This window comes from Daphnia pulicaria, chromosome 5 (genome assembly GCF_021234035.1).
Source record: "Daphnia pulicaria isolate SC F1-1A chromosome 5, SC_F0-13Bv2, whole genome shotgun sequence".
NCBI classification, from domain to species: Eukaryota; Metazoa; Arthropoda; class Branchiopoda; order Diplostraca; family Daphniidae; genus Daphnia; species Daphnia pulicaria.
The window spans coordinates 6,855,729-6,873,098 of record NC_060917.1 but is presented as its reverse complement, the minus strand read 5'-3'; the positions used below and the strand labels follow the sequence as shown (position 1 = coordinate 6,873,098).

The following is a 17,370-nucleotide window of genomic DNA, read 5'->3' as shown; positions in this document are numbered from 1 at the left end:
TGAAATTTCTTCAGTTTAAATACGGGTTGGTTTTGCAAAAATACAAAGCTAAGCAAAGTATTTTTACCCTAATGACACAGCAAATGTCTTAATAATGAAAAATACGTCCAGCATTTTTTACTACAACTACTCGACGTGTAGTGCAACTGAAGAACTTGCAAAGCGTCGGTTAAGTAAACACAAAACGAGACTTCCTCTCTGGAGGGACTATTTAGACTTGGTGTGTGTACATTTCTCGTTTCTGTGAGTGCGTTATTGCGATCGGCTGTTTCCTGTCGGCTTGTTTGTCAATAACGGTTATTCGATCTCAGGTGTGTCCTTCCATCACAGCTGTGCCCGTTTCGGACATTGTCCCCCCATACTTCCGATGAATAATTAAGGAAGGCCGCCAGGTTGGGTTTAACTCCCCGCCCATTTCTTGAATAAACAATGACGAAAGAAAGAAAAATCAATTTAGTCATGTCATGCATTCAGTCAGTCGAGGAAATGTAATGAACGAGTCGGGACCCCTTCAACGTTACACGGAAAGGTTGTGCTTCAAACTGGTTTTACACAGAAATATTTTACGTCTTTTATGGGTCCCCCCTATTTCCTGAGTCGGCTTTCCTCTTCCCCATAAGGCAAGGTAAATGCAATCACCCCTTCCTCATTTTAGTTCTGGCTAATATAATATAATGCAATTGAATTTTATAGATACACTATACTAAAATGAACTATAATTAAAAACAGGAGTATCGCCGTGTGACAATTGACACTTGAAAGGCAGCTTCGTCAACATTGATATTTGATAGTACGTAGGTTTTTATTGACGTGTACTTGAGCAGCGCCACTCGATGCCGACCCAACCCACCGTAGTCGTTTATCAGTTGTTATCCAGATTAGTCACAGTTAAAAATCTGGTTGTCTGCTGATAACGACTGCTCAATTATTCTATTTCTGTCAAGCTACCGTCCGACTTCATTCTTTCGAAAGCAAAAGATCACAAGAAAACATTCGTCGGTGCTGAGGGACGTGCGGGTGCAAAGCCTCGGCCAAACTACGATTTTATTTCATCAGATTTTAAAGAAATCACCATCAAATTTTGGTGGCAATGCGGCTGTGTCAAAGTGCTGCATCTACTTACCATTTTGAAGGCCAATCGCCAGAAGAATGGATCTAAAATTTTCGAATAACCGTTCCCGTAAATGCCGTTCGGTCACACGTCGCCGTTTCTACTATGGAATGTTTTCATTTTCGGTTCTTTTCTTGATAGTTTATAATTACCTCACGTCAGAAATCTTTCTGCACCAGGTAATTATCAAACGTATTTTTATATCTTCTATTATTTCTGTAAATTAACGCATTTGAATCACACGCAAGATGGATCCTCGAGTGAACGTTCGTAGAGCTGGAAGATCCAGATGTTGTCTAGCGGGCAACACCAGTGGTTCCGACATGTGCGGACGACCAGATTGCCTATGGCCGTGCCCATATCCTGCCTTGCAAGAACACAAACATTTAAATGTTACTCTGGACAAGGCGTTTTTTCACGAAACTTCCGGTGCCACTTTTCTCAACTTCCGCCAGGCTTGCGTGGTCGAATCGCTGGCCTTTCACAATCCCAACTTGACCGTTCACCTCCTCATGACGGGCCAGCATTTAGATCTAAATTCAGTGACGATGAAAACGCTGAGGCTCAACTACCCCAACGTGCAAATCACCAGCATCAATTTGGGCGACTACATGGTCGCCACTCCGCTGGAGCGTTGGTATTTCTGCACAGAGTGGAACCGCGGATGGTACGCCGTGGCTCATCTCAGCGACGCTTTACGATTTCTGACCCTGTCCAAGTACGGTGGATACTATTTCGATTTGGACGTGATCCAACTCCGACCCGTGACGCCGTACCGGAATTTCGTGGTGGCCGAAGATGGTGACAAACTAGGATCGAGTGTCATTCACGTCGACCATCAACATCCAATCATTCGAACTGCTGTCGAAAAATTTGCAGCTGATTACAAGTACTAAATAATTTAATAAAAACCTTTAGTGATCTCATTTTCAATAGAATTCTTGATAATACAGGTGGTATGTTTGGTCTCACAATGGGCCCGATTTAGTAACGCGGATCCTACAAAATTTGTGTCAAGTTTACTACATTAGCTGGATGACTCCGGAGCGATGCCAAGGGTTCCGGATTTTAGCGCCAAAGTCATTTTACCCAGTGCACTATCATCGATGGAGAGATTACTTTTACAAACGTGGCGACAGACCAGTGGATAAGGTGAATTGGGACGAGTCTGTTGTCGGAGCTCACGTTTGGAACAGCATGAGCTCTCATTGGTTAGTCAACAAGAATTCCAATCAGTATTACGCGCAGATGGCGCGTTCTTCTTGTCCTCTCATCTTCGAAGTCGCACCTGAAGAGTTTTAAAAAATAAATGACTTGTAAATTTACTACATCTCTTTGCAAATATACACCTAGTTTTGGACGGAATTTTCAATCGACTTTCTTAAACGTCAAACAGTGACCTGTCCTGTATTTTTCTTCCGGTCGTTTGTCGAGATGACACGATACAATTTTTAGCCAACAGATGGCGCTGTTTAAACTTGAAAAAAGGGCGGGCCTTATTTGTTCAAGTCCTGCCCCTTGCAAACAAACTGTCAACAACAAACAAGTCAAACCAAGTGAAATCAAATAAATTGCTACTTGCCTCAGTAACCAGAATGGTCTTATTGACCATACTAAAAAAATTGAAACAGAAAGAGAAAGAAATGCGTCTACTTATGCTGTCAGTTTTTCCTTCAATCGTTTTCTATTCAAAATAACTCTTAAAAAATTAACCTCTTTCAGAGTTTGATTGCTAACTTGTACAATTTATAACTGTGTTTCAGGGGCCTTGACAATGCTGGCAAAACCACAATATTAAAAAAATTCAATGGAGAAGATGTCCATACGATTTCACCAACTCTCGGATTCAACATCAAGACCCTGGAACACCAAAAGTGCCAATTGACCTAATTCATTATTCTTACTTTTTAGACTGATGTCTTTTAACAACATGCTTCTATTTTTAAAAGTTACCAGCTGAATATATGGGACGTTGGAGGGCAAAAATCGTTGAGGTCCTACTGGCGAAACTACTTTGAAAGCACAGATGGCCTAGTTTGGGTTGTCGACAGCATTGACAGAAGGAGGATGGAAGATTGCACAAAAGAATTACATTCCTTACTACAAGAAGAGGTAGTTCCTTACTTATTGGTATTTTTAAAAAACATTTTTACATTCCTACCTTTTAAAAGAGATTGGCAGGTGCAACATTGCTTGTTTTTGCCAACAAGCAAGATCTCCCAGGGTCAATGACAGCTGATGAAATCAAAGAGGTATATTGTCCACTGCCATTCACGTCACTACAGTTAAACTAATCACGGTGTAAATGACAACAGGCACTGAATCTCGACAGCATTGAAACTCATCACTGGCGTATCGTCGGCTGCAGCGCCATGAACGGAGACAATTTATTGTCAGGAATCGATTGGCTAGTCGAAGATATCGGAGCCAGGATATTTACATTAGAGTAATGTGTATTCTCTCTCTCTTTCGTTCTCTCTAAAAGTCAGTACGGGCTGGGAGGTTATAAGAAATTGTGGCCGTCTTAATTTTATAATGTACAATCGATGAAAAGAATTAGACAGACCGTGGAAAAAAAAGGCAACAAAACAAAACGGCATTCATTCAATTATTTTAATTAACTATCTAAATGGTCCTGGAATATTAATTTTGCGAAGCCTCGATCCTCCAGCGGTGTGGCGCAAAACGGGCATTTGCCAATGAATCCGTTAGTACCGTGAGGAATAGGAATAGCTCCCCAGTATCTATAATTGTGTTTGATAATAATATAAGACTCGGATCAATACAAAAAAGGCCGAGTGTGCAAATTAAAAAGCGATTGCATACTTGACTGTTTTCTCGGAAGCCATATGACCGCAGGGATTGAACGCGTACGTGGGTGGTTCGCGATCCACCCAAAAGGCTGGTTCGAGACCCATGCTGAGTTGTGAGACAGGGCCAACTTTAAGGCAGATGGGGCATGTTCGATCTTCTCCTTCTTTCCCCCAGTGATGTTGGCCCTGAACGTGCCCACATTTCAAATAAACGTAAGGAGTCTGATCGGGCGGTGGTAAAGTCGACTTTCTCGGCAACACTAGCGTGTTCAAACCGACTGGACACTGCGGTTTCCCTGCATTCAACTCGTCAACCATCTTTTCCAAATGTCTAGCCGTCTGCAATACACAAACCAATGCAAACACATCAAATAAACTATTAATGATTTATTGAAAAGCAATAGTACCGGTCCTTTGGCAAGGCCTTCGGCACTCCTCCACAGCAAAGTGGCGCCACACAAATCGATTAATGATCCATCCACCAGCAAATTCAATTCATTCTCCACCTAACCAAATTTTAGAAAAAAATCAATAGATGAAAAATTGGATAGCAAAAATAGGAACAGGTGAAAACGAACCTGTGATTTCTTTTGCGGAGCAGATCTGGAATCTCTTAAATGGTACAAGGCTCCTCCGACCGAGACTTCGACCCATTGTCCAGGCAAAGCGGCCCCACCTTCAAATTCTCCTTTGGGTTGCAGCAGCAAGACTCCATTTGTCGTGAGGCCATCGATGCCTTTGTCCGTCTCCCATTTGGTCGCCTTTTCCTGTCAAACAAAAAGAACGTCAATATCCTAAAAACAATTGTGGGGTTTTTAATTGTTATTCCTTACGCCTAGAAAAATGTTGCGAGACGAATCGAATCCAGCAGCGTAGACATAAGCTCTGGCAGGTAGACTGTCTCTTTCGACTAGAAGACGACAAGCGAAGCGACTGATGGTGCTCTGTGCCACTCTGCCAACTGCCATGACTTGACCACCATTGCTTGGGCAGGAAGACGTCCGATTCACCGACGACTTGTTTAAATTCCCCGGCACAGTATCGGCAACCACAAAGTCGATGGGTTCCTCTGAAGATCTGCCAATCTGAATAGTTTAAACAAAATAAAATAAATCCTGGAAAGGAGATAACGGAAGTAGAGGACTACCTGATACATGTCCTTTGTAGGATCGGAAGTGTACTCGACGATGACGGCCTGGTGCCGGGGCAAAGTGTAGAAAATCGTGTGCTGATTCACATCCGTTACAGCCTGGAAGATATATCACATGACATAGAGAAAAAAGAAAAACACACCCTCTCTCTTTCTCTCGAAATGACGCAGTTTGGGATATTTACGGGATGGGTTTGAGGTGTTTGGACGCGGTATTGGTTGGATGGCTGGACTCCGTTGGGTTTCGGCCGCTGCATCACGCCGTATTTGGAACGCTTGCGACCCTTGTCGCCCGAGGGTAAACTGCCATTGTTCCTGCATTAAGAAAATTTCAAAAGGGATTAAAATTCCATCAAATCAAAATGGGGAAAAATAAAGAACATGACAATAAAAAGGTGGCCGAGAATACGACACCATATATTCAAAAATATTTAAGGAGGCAGTATAAAGGCAGCTAGCAGCGCTATACGTATCTGATTGCAACAACTTCCCCCCCACTCATCCTGCCCTGCCTTGTTTCTCTCCCCCTTTCTGATCCCCTCGGCGGGTTGGGAATGTCCAGGCAACACACGGACAGGTCCGGGCATGCCCTGATACGAGTAACGAAGCGCTACCCACACGAGAGTCAACACTGAACTGATTGCCAAGGAATTTTTGAAGAATAATAATAAAAAAAAGCACTATCTGTCAGCTGTGTTTCAACTGTCAAACCAGAGAGTTTGTGCTGGGCGAAACTCACCCAAGAACGATGAGGTATCCATGAATCTTGCCATTGCTTCCCACCTGGCTTCCTCCACTGCTGCTGCCACGACTGCTGTCAACATGAAAAAGACAAGAGAAAAAAATGTGATGAAATGAAATCAGCTGACACATACTCCAACGTTATCAACACATTCAACAACAAAGAGACAAAATCATGAGCAACACATTTAATGAGATGAGAGACACACGAAAAGGGTCAGTGTACACGTAAGGGAACCAAACAAAGGGTCGAAGAGCGTGTTGGAAAAAGAAAAAACCTTGCGGGAGAGCAGTGAAAATACGACCCAAACATTTCACTTTTCTAGTGAAAGGTGTACACAGAGATGAGCAAGTCGCATTGAAAAGATGAATCAAGAAACTCACTCTGATGGCATTGATGAAAACCCTGATGGTCAATTTACACTTGGCAGATGAATAACACAATGTGAATTAAACAACACACAAGACACAAGAGAGTCTGCTGCTTTTTACGCTGCTGCTGCTGCGTGGTTAGACGAGTCCGTACATGAGAGGAGGAGGAGAAGCTTTGGGCTATTCCAATCAGCCGTAGGCCACCTAGCGGTCATTTTATCAACTACTTTGGACTACTGACGGCGCATTCCATTCAAAATTTGTTTTGGACTCAATTTCGTGTGACGACGCAATCGCAGAGTGACGGTTACCAACCAACCAACCTTGGGGATGATGATAGTGAAAACGCCCCAACAACAACTGCGATCTATTCAAATGATCCTCCAATGGCAAAAAAGTTGATTTGGAAAAATGACTTTCTATGAGCATTGTCGCATTTTCATCAGCTAATGGCATACACACAGCAAACGCCCTTTTTTCTCTCTCTGTTGATATTATCGACTCGGTGTGACAAATATTACGACGTTAGGACTCGTACACCGGAAACTGATCCACGAAAAAAAGGGAGGAAACGACTAGACGGCAGGAAACGCCAAAGTGACGCGCGCGATGTTGTAAAATAAAGTAGCGAAATGGCGCAATGCGCCTAGCCATCCTGTGTGTCATGTGCAAGTTCCCAACAAACAAAAAACAAAAAAATCCTTGGAAAATTTCCAACAGAAAAAAGTTGATTTCTTGCATAAATGATTAAAGACAGAAAGGGAAAATTATATAAGGACGGATGAAAAAGACGATCAAAAATAATTGGTCCGTTATAATACGCACACACACAGAGTCACGCACACACGAATTTAATTGACACGCACGAGTTTTTATCAAGGCCGTAAGTCTGCCATCTAACGGCGGCATTAATTTGTTTTAGATTGGTCATTTGGTAGTTGTGCACACAAAATTGTCATCAATTCGTTTTTTTAATTAATTCACTTTTGGTTATTAGACGCCGACGAACGAAATTTTTTACTAACTCGTTGGATTTGGTCGGTTATCATTTGAAAAAAAAAATAAAAAGCATTTTGCTGCTATTGTTGTTGGACGGAAATAATGGCACCGAAAGGCTAATAAAAATCAATACAAATAATACATTGACAACAGAAAAATCTAAGATAAAAATAAATGGGTTTCCTTTGGTTGCCCCTTCACCAACCTGAATCAGATTTAGTACAAATAATCTGGGGTTAAGCAACACGTTTTTTTCCAGAGTTGTTATACATATTTTTCTTCACGATTTCATCGCCTTTTTTCCTTTCGCTTTTCAAACGTAAAGGCGACGGGCGCCGCATTGGCAGCAAAATTTGACGGTGTGGCGTTCCGGATAAGAAGCGCCGCATGAATGACAGAATTTCGGGACCGGTTTCGGCGGTTCCTCTTCCTTGGGTTGTTCCACTGTCGTCACAGCAGTGGCCACTCTGGGTGTCGTTGATAGACGGACGGGCGGCGTCATAGTGGACGGACCAGTAGCAGCGGCAGCAGCAGCCGATTTCTTATTTTGCCAGCTGGTCTCTCGTTCATTGTTGCTCGTCTGGCCCAGCTGACTGATTTCCGATAGGATACTCTTCAAATCGAGTTCCAGCTGCTCCATACTGGCCGTCTCGTCTGCCTGGGCTGTGCTATTATTGGCAGTAGGGGTGGTCGGAGTCGTGACGGCACTATCGCTCGGATGATCTTTCATTAAAGAGTCTCGTTTCGGGCGGTCGTCAAACAGTTCGGCCATCTGGCGCTCGGCAGACAAATACGGGTTGTAATTGTCACTCCCGAACCTGCTGATTAAAAGGGGAAATCATTTAGAGGGAATAAAGATGAAAGGCCTAACATGCAAATATTAACCTTCTGCCTGTTTGTTTTGTATAAGTTAGAGGACGGATTTTGTTAGGGAGAAGACAAGTTCCAATCACCAAACGTTTCCCAAGATTAGGAGTTGATCTTTGTGGTTTTAGTTGAAGAGATAAGATTAGAAAAACAGAGGGTGAGGCTTATGTTAGTAACGTGAAGGGAAATAATTAAATTACTAACCTGCTGGGTTTGATTTTACTGGGCGCTGGATAATTGTAGCAGCTGCCTGTCATGAGTTTAGACTCGACTCCTTCCGGCTCCACCCTTCTTCCTTGACCCAATTGACCGATGGATAGCGTCGACGTCGTGTTGCCACGATTCTTGGCCGGGGCTACTGGACTGGGGCGGCTGAACGCTGACGTAAACAACTGCAAAACGGTCGGACGTTTATTGGTACTGGCTGCAGCTGATGACGAAGAGGCCGGCAGTGAGGCCGGAGCAACGAGGGTCGGTTGTCGCTGAATTGGTTTGTTGGGCGGATGGTTGGACTGGAAAGAACTGGCCATGGACGTGAAAGGATTCTTCATTCGGAGACTAGCCCTCAGCGCTGACGTCCGGTTGTTGTTGAGGGGCGTCAAAGTGACGGCCACCGGCGGTTCGGTGACACGCCGGACGGGTGGCGGCGGTGGCGGTTCGACGACGCGTCGAATGGGCGGCGGAGACGGCGGAGTCACTCGAAGTGAGCGACGGTCGTTGGACTGGCGCAAAAAAGCGCTTCCGCCCGTCCGACCCAACGTGCTGCTATTGTACAAGTTTTTCTTCTGACTGCTACTGCTGCTGTTGTTGTTATTGTTGTTGTTGTTGTAATTGCTGTTGTAGCTGCGACTGAACGTGCTGGTTGGCTGGTATGAATAAGTTGATGAAGCTCGCGAGTCCAACGACGCCCGGCTGCCGCTCAAACTCTGAGCGCAGTCGGGCACGGTGAGCCGGCCATCGACCGACGGGGCTGGGCTGCCCGACGTGCTAAACAAACTCCTGGTCGGTGAGTACTTGGAACGAATGGAACGACGCAGTAGCGGGGCTTGGTACTGGAATTTTAAAAAAGTAAAAATAAAATTAGAAGAAAGGTTTTAAAAACAAACAAGACAAGGCCAGCAGGTAGCATCATTATGCATGTCACGTCCGGCCTCTTGTTGGCAAAGAAAGACCCCACCGACTCACTTTGGTACGCGCTTCCCATCGCTCTTTGGCTTCTGTGTTTGTCGGAGACTTGGGGATCCGTGACTGCTGCTCCCTGCACCACTCCACATGCCTATCGAATGCCTTATCGCCGAAATTCCTGGACACACGAGAAGACGACATTTATTTGTCAATGCCAACCCGGACCAGAATTATCATCGAAAATATAGTATATACCTCTCGCAGCAAGGGCAGCGATTGGAGTCGGCTCCTCTAGCTTGGCGGACCGTTTTAATCAAACTGAGGTGTTTCTCCTTCCATGGAGGGACTTTTTTGTTTGAATCGAGGAGAGACCTTCTGACCAGAAGAGGTGATGACGGGACCTTTGGCTGCTGCTGGGGTGACGACAGACTGACTTTGGGCACATCTGGCAGATCTTCCAGCCTCTGCTTGGCGGAATCAAACACCTTGCGCTTCTTGGTGGCCACCTTCTGGCAGACATTTTTGTGCCGCTCCAGAGATTCGACTTTGAAAGTTCTGAAACATATCGGGCAAGGTAGCAGGATCAGCTGAGCAGGTGGCTCTTCCTCCACTGCATTGACTACGGCAGTCTTGGGCGGGGGAGGAGGAAGAGTGGTGGTCTTGGGTGTTTCCACAGCTGCTTGTTTCGTGAAAAAAGAAGACGCAATGAACATGGTAATTAGATTTGAGAAATCTGAGAAAGTGGAGTAATGAGAGAGAGATTACGTTACCTCTGTTGAATAGTTTGTACATGGCTGCTGTGTGTGTGTGATGAAAAGAGCAGGGACACTTTCACGGCGGTGAGACCTTCACCCAGTGCCCGGGGGAGAGCCGAGACTGGTGATGAGGTTCACCATAAGAACAAGTGGCCCTCAACTTCACACATGTCGACGAAAAATCGACTAAACAGGTGAAATCAGATTGCAATCGTCAGTGAAACGATTGCATCGTCATTATGGAGATTGAATACAGAGATTTACCTGAAAACCGATGAGAAAAACGACACAACACGGCCGAGAAACGTCGAAAACGAAGCAGCCTCGCTCGGTGCAGAGTGGCTGATAAACAAATAGGCAAGTGTATCTGTAGTTAAAAACGGTCGAGCCAGAGGTTGCCCGGGGCAACGTTGTGTGTACACTGTGAAAACAGGTGGACGACGATTGGTTAGAATCTAAATCACGTGACAATCAATCCAAACAAGAATGAACAACGCCTTTTTTAACGCGCACGTTCTCTCGGCGAAAACGTCTGATCAAATTTTATCTCTGCAGCAGGTTGTGTTGAGAGACCCAAAAAAGTCAGGTGATGGCCCACCACCAGCTCAAACTGCTGCTGGGAAATTTCATGGCCGCTCCGTCCTTTTTCCTATTAAAGGGGTCTGCTGAAAAGACGGATATTATGAAACTTCTTTTGAATCATTAAAACGGTTATCTCCTTAATAGCATTTCCACCGACTATAATCTAAAACTATAGAGGACGAGACCCTTTTTATATATTTTGCTTGTCGGGTTTTTTTTCAAGGAAAAATAAAACCAAATAATCAGCTGAATTTAAAATGTTAATTTAAAACTTTAACGGCAAGTATAATAATTCGCCATCTCAAATGAATGCAATCAATATCACATGTAGGCTGCCCTTCCCAAATACCTGCTGAAAGAACAAAGTTGTGATGAATAATTTATAGGTATAACCAATATGCATATAATAACAAGGATTTCAAAACTATGTATGACTTACATATTTGGCATAAATTGTCCAGGCTTCTAAAACTAGTCGGCGGTTGTCCTTCAACCGGCATATTTCATTCTTTGAAATTTTGGTAATAGTAAACATAACCAGTTGCTGTAATCTTTATGTTCCATGACCTGAAATAAGAACGTCAATGAAAACTGAATTTTTCACATTCCTCAAATAAACAACTGCTTTGGGCAAGGATGTCGGATAAAACGGCGACGACACGGTTAGATGGCACGTGGCATTTTGGAGTTATGACAATCTATAGATGCGCATTTGACTTTTTCGATAACCAAATTCCATTACGCAATTGTTTTCTTCTTTTGTTCAGACGCGCTTGAGATGCTGATCAAAGTATGAAGCAATGGGCTTTTAAAGATGGATCGTGTCAATATAAAATAATTTTGCAAATTTTTACTTGATACTGTAGAATTTAAAAATTAAAATTGTCAAAAGGATTACTATTAAGGAGAACTTGGTTAAGGCCATGCAAATAAAACACTTTATTTCTCTGTAATAAGTTGTTAATTATGTCGATTTGCACTGTACGGTGACAATGGTCTGTGTGGTAAATTGCAGCTTTTAAAATATAGCTACTGGACTAAATAAAAATATTCATGTGTCCAGGGAAGCAGCAAATATTAAACATTTAAATCACCTATGTAAGACTATTGCAGGGCCTCTTACGTTAGAAGACTAATAGGTGGGGTAAGCGCTACCGATATAAGTTTTGCTGTTGTAAGTGAGAGTATAAGTCTGGTAGGCGTAAGGTGTTGCATTGGCACCGTACAGGGGACACTTGGCGTTGGGCCTGGCCAGGAAACAGACGGTGGCCAACGCCAATTCGATTTCGGGGCTGCCAGATATAGAAATGGAGCTGATTGACTTGTAAAGGCCATTCCAACTCATAGGCAGACCAATGACGGAGCTCTGACATCCAAGAAATAAAACATTAAAACAATAAAAAAGGGTGTGTAGACTAATAAATGTATACATACCACTCCCAGATTAATGTTACGCAAATAGCCCAGGTAGTTGATCTTTCCTGCTTGCTCGTCCCGGTAATATTTGAACCAGCTGTGATAGCCCTGGATGGTCGTGTTGTCTTTTTCGCCGAGGAAAATGTGTTCAAATCCGGATGAACTTTGATACCCGCCTCCGCGGTTGTATTGGCCGAGCCAAATCTGACGCAGGTATTCCTTGAAAACAGCCACACTAGAGTCAGCCAAGCCTGATTTAAGATGAAATTATTATTACACCGCTTACAGGTATTTTATTTATTTGACGGACTAACCTTTAGAGACGAGAAACTGGTGGGCTTGTTGCATTACGCTAGTGCCCAAAATGGCATCGAGGAAGGCATCGTTTTCAGTCTGTTCTTCAGCTGTGATGACCTCAGTCACTTTGCAGTTCTCGTCGTAGTTGTCGAAAAGAGCAAGCAGTTTGCTTACTGTTGGCCCGGAAAATGCACCAGCCGGGACACTCGAAAACAACCTACATCAAAATATTTAGAAAAATCAATAGCCTATATAATCATTAAGGGTCTAATAGGATCGACTGACGGCAATGGGGCTTTGTCGGTGGTGCTTCCAGATGTCGTGGAGGATTGCACGTTCAAAACGATCCCCTGGACAGCGTTGACGTCATCAATGTGGAGCTGTTGGGAAAGAGCCTGAAGCTCGGCATCAGTTACAGTGGCCCTTTCAACTAAATAACAAAATGATAGATCAATCTATAACGACAGAATTGTCTTGTTTCTACCTGCATTGGCTTTAACATGGAGGGCGCTGATGACGCAAACGGCGATCACAGCAACGCAAACGGCCATCACAGCAATGCACTTCATGGCGAACTGGACAGCTTGTGGATCTTTTTGAAACGAACCTTGAGCTTCTACCTTTATTTATGGCAGTTTCGTACAATGACTGCAGCTGGGTGTGTAAGCATTTCTATCGCTCGAATTTCTAAATGTGACACGCAATTGAGAATACATTAGTTGCGGCATCACTTGACCTCACCTGGGCAGTACGAATCTGTGTGTATCTACGTATTCATGCGGATGCGGTGTTATTAACAGATGTGCCGTGCAGATGTTGCGGCCATTATTATTTCTATGCGTCAATTCTTTCGTTAATAAGTAGAACACGCACGGATGACGACAGATGACGAACGCTGCATTGAATATTTAAAATTTTAAGATTAGTCCAAGATAATAAAAATTTTCTTTCGATTGACAAAATTGAATTAACAAATTAGGAAGACACAATAAACTTACTTTTGATCGAGACTGTTGACAGGGAAACTGCGCATCGACATTTGAGACGAGTTGTCCATGTTGTACAACTTCCGTGCCGAAATACCGTTACTTTGAAATTTGAATAGATGCATTAATATCGTCCAACAACCAACTGGCTGTATAGCAATTGATTTCCGTTTTTTAGTTCTTGCTTATCGTACTACAAAACAAGTTAATTGTTACTACAAAATGCAACATTTTCATCCAATTCCCATCAGGACCAGCCAGATGTTCCGTGTATCATCCGTGTAGATACCATCAGCCATATCCTCGGCTAATTGATGAACCTAAAACAAAAGAGACAAATAAATATACCATGAATTGAATTAATTTAAAATGGCAATTTACCAAATGTGGTTTTGTCCTCAGTAAGGACATATGAGTCGATATGGAACAAGTTTATTGTAGACGGTGATGTTGACTTTCTAAAGTCGAGTGTCAACTTTTACTTGACGATTGAAAACCATTCACTGCACGACGTGTGATTGATATGCAGGCAGCAAACAGGAATTTGGAAACTCGTATTTCGTCGTTGAATGTCGTTTCTTTGTTCGTAAGGATCGATACTGTTTTTTAAATTTAGAATTTGTCACAAATCACAATAAGGAATAGTTCTCTGATATCTACATTTTATGTACTACAAGTTTCACAATAATGTAATGAAAAGATCAGGAAATAGGCAGTTTTACTGGTTATCGTAAAGACATCTTGAGGCACAACAAACTTGGCAGAATTCCTAATGCCTTTTCGTACAACTAAAACCTCCAACAATTTCATTTAGTCAGATTTATGTGAATATGCAATTCAGCCGAGCCAGGGTAATGACAAAGTTTGTTGTGTTGCCAACTTCTTGGGTGCCAATTACACTGCATAATATACAAATAACATATCTACTGGTAATAATATACTGGTAACAATAATGAATGGTAATATTCTGGTAACAATAATGCAATAACACATGGTAATACTGTTCCTGCTAGCTGTTTGCAAGCACAATAGCTAGCCAACTGAAGCCTATTAAACATTTCCAAAGATTCACACAACATCCATCTTATTAATCAAATGAGTTAAAAGATCAAGCTTTAACTCACAAACTCACAAGTATTGTATGAGATTCGGAAAATAATTAATGGTATGTTAATCGAGGTTTTATCACGTTTACTCGGTGTTCCACGAGGACAATCTTTATTCCACACACTGACGTCGACACTGAGGTTTAAATAATTGCACGATTATTTCGCGGTCTTCACGTTCAGTCGGATTGAGATGTTGCAATTTTCGAATCAAAATTTACACATGTGATATTAAACCATTTGCCAATATTTTAATTGATAAATATTCGAAAAAATATTTGACATTCGATTAACATAATTTGCAACCTGAAATGAATTAAATTTTAATTATGGCGCCACTCAAACTAGGAAAAATGGAGTTGCCAGTCGACTGTTGGCCACCAAAGGTTACTTATAGGGAACCAAAGTTTTCTAAAAAATTAACTGAATTTCAGAGATCAAAACTTGAATTCAACAACCATGTCTTTCACCACCAACATGATTATTTCTCTCGTCTCTGTCGCTTTTATTGCGGGTCTCTTGGCCAGTTGGTGCGTTCGCACTCTACGCAACTTGAGAAAATCTCCATGCAAATCGGAGCTGAAACTGCGAGGATTACCAGTACTACAACCGACTCGCAAGCTGGAAGATCGACATAATGTCCCTCTAATGGAATCAGAATTTGAACAGATGACTGCGTTACCTCTGAGAGATTTATTCAAGGGACGCAAGTGGGATGAAATGGCACCTCTTTGCGTCTCTTATTTTAAAATCGAATTAATCAACGACTACCTGAGCAAGTTGAAGAATACGCCAGAGTCAATCGATCAGGTGGCCAAAGACATCATCGAGGTCCTGATGTTTAACCACCAATCCCGTCGATCGGAAGTGGAACAAGAATTTGTCGATATCATTTTCAGCAGAGCTTTAGAAAACGGAAGCATTTCTCACCTTTACGCCAAACTGTTGAAGCGACTGAGGAGCGGCAACCAGAAAGGCTGGACACAAAACATCGCCCGTCTCTTGTTTCAACTCGCCGTCGAGGAATTCAACCGGCCGCTTCCCAGTGACGACGAAATAAATGGCGATTCGAAACTCAAGAAATTGAACAACGTCAAACTGATGGCCGCCATTTTCAAGAGAGAAATTCCAGGAGTGCCGGACGGTTGGATCACAGACTGTGCCGATGCTCTGGTCCATCGTCTCGGGGCCGGAGTCAACACTGAACAATCGATTGAAGAACTCATCTGCTTCCTGACGACGCTTTTCATCGCTGAACCCGGAGAAAATTGTGATCCAATCACCCCGTCCTCACGACAGAGACAATTGCTGGCCTGCGTCAGCATGGCTCATCTGGAAGGAGCGGCACACAAAGAGCCTCAACATCAACCGGCCAAATCTGATGCAACGACACAAACGTTAAAACCTGACGGCGATGAGAGCGACACGGAGTCTGATGAAACGGAATTCAAAGACCCGCAGTCAGCAGGGACCCCCACAGAGTCGGGCAGCACCGTTTCGTCTGACACTACGGCAACTAGCCCGGGACTTGGTGATGAAATCCGGATGGCACTTGTCGGACAAGCGGATTATGGCAGCTTGGTGTTGTATCAGAAGATTAAAGACGATCTGGAGGGCTAGTGGAAAGGATAAACATCGGAGCTGAACAACATATTGAAATGTCAAAATTTCTTAATTCGTCTTAAATTAAATTGGATATCAATAAATAAAAACAAAAATTTCAAAAAAAATTTTTTCGTCTTTTCTGCTATTACTTTTAGGAACACACAAAAGAGATTGTTCAATCGATTCGTTTATAAACACACACACATCTCACATAACCGTTTATTTCAATCGACTGAACAACCTTCTTATAACTTTATTATCAGACGCTAAACGTTAGAGGTACAATAATAATACTCACAAGTTTTATATGAGGTTTGAAAATGAAGATAAGGTATTATAACACTTTTTGTCGTCCGTGTTCCACGAAGAATCCTGCCACACTGACAGGAGGACGGATAGATCTACTACTAGAGAACCTAGCGGCGTTACAAACAAAAGATCCTACTTGGAAAACTTGGCCACGTCCGATTATTTGAAATTGCTTTTAAAAATTGATTCAACACGGTGGTATGTAATTTTATTTTTAGCTTTATTTATTACTTTTGAAATTGTTCTGTGATTTCATTTTCTCTCCTGTCCACTTACATTTCAATTTTATATCCGCGACACATTTTTTTAAATCCGACTCGAATTAGAATGAAAATCCATTAAAAACAGAAATGCAACGAATGCGGATTTTGTCTGAAGATCTTTTAAAATTGGCGCGGCCGATATAATAATCGATATTCAAGCTTATCGTTCACACCAACTTTAGTTTGTTTTTTCACCGCTGAAACTCAACGTCGCATCAGTCGACAAGCTCCAGTCGCCATTACAGTCTAGATTTCTCGCACGTCGATATTGAAAATTATAATCATGAATGGTATTCAGGTAAATAGCTGATTTAGTGTGTTAAATTAAACCTACTCGTTACTTAAGTTTGTTGTTTTCCTTATTTCAGCGTCTTGCAACTGTTTCGCGCCTGGCTGGTACTCGCCAAATGAGTTCAGCAAAAATGACACCAGAACTGGCCAAAATCAGAGCCAAACAAGAATTCTTTCAGGTATTTTATTGACAAATGCTGTTGTTTTAGATACAAAGAACTCAGGCCCTATGAAAGTAACAGTTCTTAGCAAAATTTAGAATTTGAAACTACTTTTGGGTACTCCAGATCTTGTTTCAGTGCAGTTAAATTTAACAGAGGATTTCAACAAGCAATTTATGTTAGTAAAACAATTTATTTTATTTTAGATGGCTGATGGAAACATGGTCCATGAAAAGACCTCAGCTGACCGTGTGGGGTTTTATTTGAGCTCTGCGCTGATTACTGTTGGTATGGGAATGACACTGAAGTTCTACTACGACTTTGCTTTCCCCAAGAAAGCCTAAACATAACATCATGAAAGTTTGTGTTGATTAGACTGTATATAGGCAAAGTTTGCTGAAAAATAAAAAAAAAAGACTGT

General features: G+C 42.4%; 5 protein-coding genes and 1 long non-coding RNA gene across 11 annotated transcripts; 2 read left to right on the top strand and 4 right to left on the bottom strand.

The window, feature by feature from the left end:
• The first annotated feature begins 240 nt into the window (after positions 1-240).
• Positions 241-17,369, top strand: LOC124340531 (lactosylceramide 4-alpha-galactosyltransferase-like). Its single transcript, XM_046793116.1, has 6 exons — positions 241-625; positions 730-1,290; positions 1,360-2,000; positions 2,065-2,375; positions 4,707-4,709; positions 17,218-17,369. Coding segments are annotated over exons 2-5 (1,095 nt in total). The 5' UTR covers positions 241-625; positions 730-1,149; the 3' UTR covers position 4,709; positions 17,218-17,369.
• On the top strand, positions 2,614-3,705 carry LOC124340559 (ADP-ribosylation factor-like protein 2). The gene is made up of 5 exons (XM_046793151.1): positions 2,614-2,771; positions 2,875-2,985; positions 3,061-3,223; positions 3,283-3,363; positions 3,427-3,705. Exons 1-5 carry the CDS (start codon positions 2,707-2,709, stop codon positions 3,559-3,561), a joined length of 555 nt encoding a protein of 184 aa, XP_046649107.1. The 5' UTR covers positions 2,614-2,706; the 3' UTR covers positions 3,562-3,705.
• LOC124340524 (protein pellino-like) lies at positions 3,547-6,732 on the bottom strand. 2 transcript variants are annotated; one of them, XM_046793106.1, is made up of 9 exons: positions 6,200-6,732; positions 5,814-5,888; positions 5,260-5,389; positions 5,072-5,173; positions 4,758-5,009; positions 4,503-4,691; positions 4,332-4,430; positions 3,938-4,263; positions 3,547-3,855 (listed from the first exon to the last, which is right to left on the bottom strand). In XM_046793106.1, the coding sequence occupies exons 1-9, from the start codon at positions 6,208-6,210 to the stop codon at positions 3,729-3,731; spliced, it is 1,311 nt and encodes a 436-aa protein (XP_046649062.1). In that variant the 5' UTR covers positions 6,211-6,732; the 3' UTR covers positions 3,547-3,728. The 2 variants fall into 2 exon arrangements, with proteins under 2 accessions (XP_046649062.1, XP_046649063.1); XM_046793107.1 differs by having other exon boundaries at positions 5,814-5,885; positions 6,200-6,731.
• On the bottom strand, positions 6,898-10,848 carry LOC124340501 (endochitinase A-like). 4 transcript variants are annotated; one of them, XM_046793054.1, is made up of 7 exons: positions 10,198-10,848; positions 9,949-10,119; positions 9,434-9,854; positions 9,239-9,356; positions 8,258-9,105; positions 8,072-8,167; positions 6,898-8,007 (listed from the first exon to the last, which is right to left on the bottom strand). In XM_046793054.1, the coding sequence occupies exons 2-7, from the start codon at positions 9,968-9,970 to the stop codon at positions 7,500-7,502; spliced, it is 2,013 nt and encodes a 670-aa protein (XP_046649010.1). In that variant the 5' UTR covers positions 9,971-10,119; positions 10,198-10,848; the 3' UTR covers positions 6,898-7,499. The 4 variants fall into 4 exon arrangements, with proteins under 4 accessions (XP_046649010.1, XP_046649011.1, XP_046649013.1 ...); XM_046793055.1 differs by having other exon boundaries at positions 6,898-8,004; XM_046793057.1 differs by lacking the exon at positions 8,072-8,167 and having other exon boundaries at positions 6,898-8,004; positions 10,198-10,718.
• On the bottom strand, positions 11,434-12,932 carry LOC124340543 (endoribonuclease CG2145-like). Its single transcript, XM_046793131.1, has 5 exons — positions 12,713-12,932; positions 12,514-12,658; positions 12,246-12,445; positions 11,950-12,182; positions 11,434-11,881 (listed from the first exon to the last, which is right to left on the bottom strand). Exons 1-5 carry the CDS (start codon positions 12,795-12,797, stop codon positions 11,648-11,650), a joined length of 897 nt encoding a protein of 298 aa, XP_046649087.1. The 5' UTR covers positions 12,798-12,932; the 3' UTR covers positions 11,434-11,647.
• On the bottom strand, positions 13,241-14,412 carry LOC124340592. 2 transcript variants are annotated; one of them, XR_006918113.1, is made up of 4 exons: positions 14,156-14,167; positions 13,937-14,113; positions 13,596-13,813; positions 13,241-13,534 (listed from the first exon to the last, which is right to left on the bottom strand). It is a non-coding gene; the product is annotated as an uncharacterized LOC124340592 (long non-coding RNA). The 2 variants fall into 2 exon arrangements; XR_006918112.1 differs by having other exon boundaries at positions 13,937-14,412.
• Position 17,370: the final 1 nt, after the last annotated feature.